The sequence below is a fragment of the Pterocles gutturalis genome, unplaced genomic scaffold, assembly GCF_000699245.1.
Source record: "Pterocles gutturalis isolate BGI_N339 unplaced genomic scaffold, ASM69924v1 scaffold44062, whole genome shotgun sequence".
In the NCBI taxonomy this organism is placed as follows: Eukaryota; Metazoa; Chordata; class Aves; order Pterocliformes; family Pteroclidae; genus Pterocles; species Pterocles gutturalis.
In genome coordinates this window covers 16,496-24,341 of record NW_010117150.1, presented here as the reverse complement: position 1 = coordinate 24,341, position 7,846 = coordinate 16,496, and the positions used below count along the sequence as shown (strand labels likewise).

Genomic DNA, 7,846 nt, shown 5'->3' with positions numbered 1-7,846 from the left:
GAGCAGATCTCTTCTTGGAAGCGCGTCCTCCTGCTCAGTCTGCGGGCAGGGCTGAACAGCGCTGCACCGAAGGCAGGGCGTGCAAGCCCCGCGGGCTCCCGACAGAGCACGGACTCCGAATGAAACATTCCCACTCACACACACGCACAGACACACACACACCTCCACACACAACGTCTATATTCTTAAAAATCTTTAGCAATATTTCCGCATGAAATCACACTGTAGCATCTACACATAAACTGGCTGATAAAAATAATCTTGCCGTAGGTTTACACAGTATATCTACATTTTCAATTGAATACCTGGACTGCTGGTCCAGCAGAAAAGGGAGGTTTTCTGTCTTGATTTTGTTGTGCCGAGGAGAGTTTTATGCCAGAGCATGAAATAACTGCTCTCTTCATCTCACCCCAGACCTTTATGAAGTGTTTGACCTGCAGAGATCACTGGAAAGTAGCCTAGGAAGAATCAATGGCTTTGTCATCCGCGTCCCATCCCTTTGTGCTGCCTCTTCAAACACGGGGAATAAACCACTACAAACAGTTCCTCTCCCTCCCACAGGTAACAAGAATACAAAACACTGCAAAAGCCTTTCTCCTCACATACACGGGTACGTTGTCCACACAGGATGCCTGCAACAAATAAATGTCTAAAAACATCTCTTCCACAAATCCTAAAATCGGGCTCCTGAGCTCCCCAGGTACAGCTCTAGCACATAAACATGCTGAGAAACCTCCCTCCTGCCGGTCTCTAACTCTGGGCATTTCACTCACACGGAGTCCTGTAAAAACACAAAATACCTGAACCATGTTTGCATTCAAACATACTCCCTTTTCATGGTTCCTCAGGCAGAGATCAACCTGCTAAAAACCAGCCAAGAAACTCCTATCTGGGAAGGTAAAAAAAAAAACCTCTAGTAAATGTTAGTTTTTTTCTATATATAAATATTTATATTTATAGATATAGACAGTGAAAGGGAGATTGTGGTTTTATGCATGCTTATTTCTTTGCTTTGGATTCCAATACTTAAAAAAAAAATATTTTCAGGAAATAACTTAAGTTCTGGCACAAGATGCCGTAGTTGTTTCTTTGAAGAACTTTTTTTTTTTTTTCATTTGATCTCACAAGAAACCCTCCATCCCAAGCTCTCCTTCTCTGAAACCAGAAGGTCAGAACAAATTAAAAGGTGCACATTTCTAACTGTAGATTTTATCCTTTCCTTGTCAAAGCCTCCAGAACGGCATGTATTTCACAATGAGCTGCGGCACAAGAGGAAGGATGCTGTGATTTCATGGCACTGGCTGAGGTACTCAGTAAAATAGTTCACTGATGATTTAACTGCCCCAGCGCCATCCCCAAATAAGTAACGACAAAAATCAAGCAGCTCTACATGCACACAGAGCTACAACATGCAAAAACACCCCACCTTTTAAGGAACAAAATACACAAACATGTGGCTAGCAAGAATCTTCTCCAGCCTCTGTCTCCTGGGAGCTAATGCTGGGAAGCCTCAGAACGAGAGGAGGGGAAGAGGGAAAAATACAGGAATACCCAACGCAGGGGTAGAGGCTGTTGCCTCTGAAGGTTATTTCCTGATTACATCGAGTTCATGCCTGGCTATCTGGGAGCCTTCACCCTAAAAAACAGCGGGTCAGAGATTTCCACCCCAGACTTCCTCTCGCCTCTTTCCCCATTCATTTAAGGCACAAACATATTTACAGTTTCACACAAAATCTCTTCACCTTCCAAGAATCACACATTAGAAGGCCTGCACGTTCTGCTATACCAGGAAGATCTGGATGTGCATCTGGCACTGAGCAAGGACATCCCTCAAACCCACCTTCAGTCCCAAAGAAAACAGAGGACTCTCTAAGCCTACAAAACAACTGCCATTCTTTTTGAGGTTACTTAATTGTAGAAGAATTGATAAATGGCAACGATTGTAACCAAACTTTAAATGTCAAGTTCCCCACCTTGCCCCAGCAGTGCCAGCTGGTCAAGCACTGTTACTCTGGAAGGACTAAGGAGCAGTCGGAATGGGTCTGAGAGCTTGCCCCAGGCTGGACACAGAATACAAGCGAGCATGCAGCATGTTTACATAGACTCAGCTTTCTTCCCTCCCCCCACCCTCCCCAGTTCAACACACACAAAACCCTTCCACCAAGGAGAATATTGTTGTGACGAGGCACTTGAACGATAATTGGAGAGTCCCTATGAAAAGGCCTTCCCCTCACAGTGAAGTGGGACAAACAGGAGAGAGCAGTTTCTCAGGACTCCATCTCCTCTTGGTCAAGCGGTGGTGGCACAAAGCTGATTACTTCATCGTAAGTCAGGCCTGGTGGGAAAAGCGTGACAGAAACTTAACAGGCAGTACTAAAGACATCCCTTGTGCAAGAAAACCTGCAGTGATCTTAGAGGTTCTAACACTATTTTAAACAAAAAACATGGTTTAATTAAGAATGGTTACACCATTCTCAGAGACCAGCGTACACAATAAAATATATTTCCAGAGTGTTGAGAAGATGTGAATAAGTTTGAAAACAAAGACATAGCAACTACGTCGCCTATGTGTTTGCATGCTCATAGTAATAATTAATTACCAGGGATTATGCTAATTATGTGCACAGCACATGGCAGATTCCCTCAGTATAAGGGCCTCAGAACGAATGGGACGCCCACATTTTTATCTGTTTCTTTTGTGCTTCTTAACCACCACGGCTCAGCCGACCCGCAGCCTGCGGAATGGAGCACACGGGAAGCAGGCTGGCTCTCCCTCCTGTCCCCCAAACTCACTTTTCCATTCTTCAATCTCAAGTTCTCTGCTTTCAAAAGACTGGTCATAGGGATCTGCCACTGGTTCATCGTCTGGGTCGTGATACTGAGCGAAGTAGGCATGAGCCAGCGCTTCTGCTGCAGTAATCCGTTTGTCTGTATCCAGTACCAACATCTTCTCTAGCAAGTCGACAGCTGCAAAAGCACCGAAACAGAAAATAAAGGATTTTACATAGTGAACTGCGTGATACTGTACTCTGAAACGTAAGCTCGTAAAAGCCCAATGTATATGAAAAATCTGTAATTTCTCAGGACCCACCCCATTATCCACAATTTCTTTCTCTTATTTCTGACAGCCCACACATACTTTGTAAACTTTGAGAAGCGTACATAGCTCTGTTCTGAACTACTTCTGCAGTCAAAACAGAACTTTGTTGAGTCTTGGTGGGCCAGGAAACACTAGCTTTGGCTTCAGGAAGGGCACAACATTTAAAAAGCAAGTCTTACCTAGTGGATTGGCACCAATAAACACATTTTCAAAGTTCATTTTCGGCATATAAGACAAAGACTGAATGTAGTTTCTCGCCTGTGGAAAGAAATGCTCTGTTAAAGTATAACACCACCCAGCCACCAAGACAAAGTACATTTCAATCATCCTGAAGCACCAGTTACTATGATCTGTCTCCTCGCTTTGTCTTCTCTTTACTTATTCTGATGCTTACTAAGCCCATCAGCATTATCCCTTCCCAACTAAAGGCCACTCAAGACATCGGGGGAAGAGCTGACATTACTTGGGGTTCATGCAAGACTGAAAACCAAAGAGGTGCTGCAAGAGCCAACTGCCTCGGAGCCCCGGGGAGGCCGCGTGCAGTACGGTGGCTGGCGGTCAGCTGCACAGTGTGGCACACAACGCAAAACCAACTCACACCCGGGCTCTCCCGAGTCGCAGCAGTCTGTGGTTGAGTACACACTGGCCAAATCTCAAGTCTTCATTTAGTACAAGAGACTCGCTGAAGAGCAGGTAGTTAATCGCCCACCCCATGCCACATGCGAGCCACATTTAGAGAAGCAGCGAACGCTGCAAGGGAAGTCCTGCCCTGCGAACCCCCCTCATCTGCTCAGGTCTCACCTCGTGGCTGGGCATCCTGTTAATGAGATATGCAGGGGGTGTTCCCGTCAGACGCATGATCTGCTGAAGCTGGTTAATATCTTAAGTGCCTAGTCAAGGGCTTTGTTAAAAACAGTGCAAAAACCATTTGAAACAGAAAACAGCTGCATACAAAGCATCTCTTCTGCAAACCACAAGGCAAAAGCCAAACAGGCAGGGTCCACTAATATTTTTTTCAAATACTTGTGAAAAGTTTAGTAATTGCACTAGTGAACAATTAAAACAACGGAGAATTACTGAGCGGTTGGTAACAGCGTCAGTACAGGAAGTATTTCTGTTCACCATAAGCAGCATTACACTACAACACGGTTGCATTCACACGTCCCAACAGTTTTTAACCACCAGAGTAGACGTTTCCTTTGGCTGAAGCTACTCCACAGAAGTCTTCCTAGGCTGCTGCAGCTACATACAGCCTCAGGAAAAGGAACAAAAATTAAAACAGAAACCAAAATGGTATCCTCTGCACTGGTTACCAGCTTTTTTTTCTTGCTGCATAGAAAGTAATGAAGTTCCTTGTGGTGTAAAGTGAAATTGGCTCACAGCTAACACCTCCTTCTAAACAGCTTTGAATGCACTTTGATACGTGGGCGAGGTGACAAAGGCAATAAATGCAAAATTAGCAAAACATTAGCATTGCATAAGACAGAGTTAGCTGATGGCAGTGAACAGACAAAGTAAGAGCAAGTAAAGTAACGCAGCAGAAAAACAAATACAGAATTTGTGGCAGTGACACACTAAAGGCCCTCAAACACTCAATAGTTTTGTTATCTCTGTACAATGGAAAAAACACTAGAAACAGTACTGTTGGGGTTTTTTTTTTTAAACAGACTTCATTTGAACCTAAGTAAAATTATTCTCTTTATTGTGCAATGTTAAAAAAAAAAGACCCACTTCAGTCTTACGCATGCATCTAATCTTTTGCTGAACCTAGTCCACCTTTAAGCTTATCTCTCTCGCTAATCCCTTGCACTTCAAATACTAGACTACCCTTCAGGTCAGTTCACAGGGCACCCAAAGCAACCTGCGTTCTTCAGTTCTGACCTTGCTGAGGGTGGAACAGCCCAGTGCTTTTCAAATGGGTGTGATATTCAGCAAATTTACCAATTGATTCCAGCTTGCACTGCATCTCTACCTTCGTCAAGCGTCATTCAAGACTAATGTACCGTCACTGTTACATCAAAAAGAACATAAGCTGCAGTAAAAAATAATCTTACTGCTCTCCACCGCGCTGATCCTCTCTAACGTACCAGAAACAGCAGAGCTACTTGCTAAAGTATGCTGCTAGTTCCCTCTACGCAAGCTCATTACTCACTATCCATTAACTTGTTTACTGCTACGGCATCTCTCGCTCTAACTTTTATGCACTTCACCTTCAGAAACAGGTAAAATTAAATGCCATTTAATACTGGCTTTGTAGAAGTTCACAATTCAGGATTAGAACAATATAGAAATGGCAGTATGGCTGAAAATAGAGGTCACCCTTTATAAAAGGAGACTGCGGAAAGCTTTTTTGCTTTTCTGCCACCTAAAAGCACTTAAAAGGCATTTTGGATTTTATGCTACAAAAACAAAGATCATGGCAGTAGTGTTTCAAAAATTAATCATACTACGGAAGGGACTGCGTGTGTTCAGAGGATAACACACTTGCTCCTGTTAAGAAAGATTCTTGGGTAGGCAATCTGGAGAAATAATAATTGAAATGAACCTCAAGCTCTTAGCTGTGAAAAATACTTCCCCAGCAGCATCTGATCATGCAACATATCACAAAATATAAACCCACAAACTGAAAGAAAAGTCACGAAGCAGTAAAATGAGGATACGGAAGGAAGAAATCATACCACAGGCAGAGATAAGAGAATAAAGATCAGATAGACAGAGCATAAGAACTCAAAGCCATCCAAGAGCAAAGAATGACAAAAGAAGAAAAATAACAGAAAATAAATCCCAACACATACTATAGGTAGACTATAGGAGGGCAACACACAAACTTGGGACTTCCAAAAGGGCAGATAATTACAATCAAAGTGTAAACTCACAGACTCTGAGGAGATTTTCTTCAAAAGCTCAGGCCCTGGGGTTCCAACGAGTCTCAAAATGAGCTTCAACTGATCAATATCTAATGATGGACCATAAAGGAAAATGCTGGGACAAATCAAAATGAAAAGTGCAATATGTCAGCCTATTAACGTTGAAAGTTAATGCCTGCCAAGGCCTGGACTGCAAAGCTGTTTTAAGCAAACCACATTAATTCCTCTCGTTTACAATTGAACATCCCCTTGTAACAGCTCTGTCTGTATCAGACACATTGGACAGCTTGTCTACAAATACACCACATGCATTGAATCGCTCTCTGCATCCTAAACTACCCAGGAACAGAAGACAAAGCTTTTGCCCCACTGGCAAAGGATGGGTTTCCATGCTCCCTTCACCCTTTCAGGCCCCACACCAAAGTAGAAGCAGTTAGCAGGATTCAGTTGCGTTAGTGACAGATGAAGTGAAGCAGAAAGCTGAAGAGTGTAGGCTCTAATATTAAAAAAAGTCAAGGCCTTTTGTGAACACCTTTCGAGGTAGTTCAGCCACTTTGAAAACTTTGTAAGAAAATGCCTGGACCATGCTCACAACCTACAGCTTCGCTACAGCATCCCTCTGCCAGAACACAGGGTGCACCTTCCGCAGGCGCAGAGGAGGCCAAAGCACCCGGACTTCCCTCCTGCCAGGGGCGGAGAAACGGAGTATGGGCTCAGATCTAACATCTCTGCACAAAAAGCTCTCGGGACATAACATTGCAGATGCAAAGAATGTTTTCTCCAGAACAGAGCTTCCCCCAGGCCATGTGCCCATCTGAGCTGCCCTCTTTAACAAGGCAGAAAAACTAAATATTTGGCACAGGTGGCAAAACATACACTTGAGGGAAAAAAAAAGTGTAAAATGCAAGATAGTGCGGAGACAAGGTGTCTTTTTATAATCTCCCTTACTCTATGATTTACTCTCCATGCTGTCCTTCAAAACCCATCAGCAATTTCAGACTGTCTGCAATGTTTATATTTGCCCTTAAAATTACATTAAATTACTCAGTTTCCTTTTAATGAAAGTAGCCCACTTACTAGACAATGTTTTTTCATGGATCAGTGTCTTCCTGATGGTGTAAGATACAGCTACAATTCCTTGTTAGATTATCTTTTAATTCAAGTACAAGAACTGCAAAAACTGTCTCCTGTGTTATAAAAAAGCCTCAGAGTTCCTGTAACACTGGCAAACTCTTTATGAAGGAAACCACCAATACTTTGCTAAAACCTTTACCTTTTGATGTAAATTTTGGTCTAAAGTTTTACATACGAAACAAATTAAAAGCCCTGGAAATAATAGTTGGTCAGAACAGCTGAACCAAATTTCTCACTTCTCAAGTTGCTTGGCCAACTACCACCCACTTAAACACTGAAAACTTAGAGTAGATCAAATGTATCCAGTTTGATTTAGCTCAGCTGAAGAATTGCCAGCTCTTAATGCTTAAAATGCGATCAGTGTATCTGCTGGTGTAGGAGAATTAGCAGAGGGTACTACGCTAACCACAACGAGCTCATTTCAATTGGCGTTTCTGCAGTGCCATTTAAAAACAGCCCTTCCATCTTTCTCTCATTCTTGTGCAAGAAACAGTGGTGCAAATTTCAGACTGCTAACATACCTCAGTTTCAATATTTAAATTCTTTTAAAGGCATTTAAAATCACGTGCACCAATATTCTGCCCAGTTTGCTGTCAGCTCTTTTACTAGGAAAATTGCTACTGGAAGATATTTGTGTAACCTGCTTCAGTGACTTCTCAGACAAGAGAAAACAGGGAATGCACAACTGGCGCTGCCGTAGGCATGCCAAAACCCAACCCCTGCTTCTGGTTTCAGGCCTGCCATC

The 7,846-nt window shown here is 43.0% G+C and overlaps 1 protein-coding gene across 1 annotated transcript in view; it reads right to left on the bottom strand.

Moving 5' to 3' along the window:
• Nucleotides 1-1,808: 1,808 nt before the first annotated feature.
• Nucleotides 1,809-7,846, bottom strand: part of MAPK14 (mitogen-activated protein kinase 14) — a gene marked incomplete at its 5' end in the record, with an annotated part of 16,545 nt that continues 10,507 nt past the window's right edge. Inside the window, 4 exons of the mRNA XM_010075696.1 lie at nt 1,809-2,335; nt 2,794-2,967; nt 3,280-3,358; nt 3,902-3,981. Coding sequence (XP_010073998.1) covers nt 2,268-2,335; nt 2,794-2,967; nt 3,280-3,358; nt 3,902-3,981 — 401 coding nt within the window. The remainder of the gene's footprint in view (nt 2,336-2,793; nt 2,968-3,279; nt 3,359-3,901; nt 3,982-7,846) is intronic.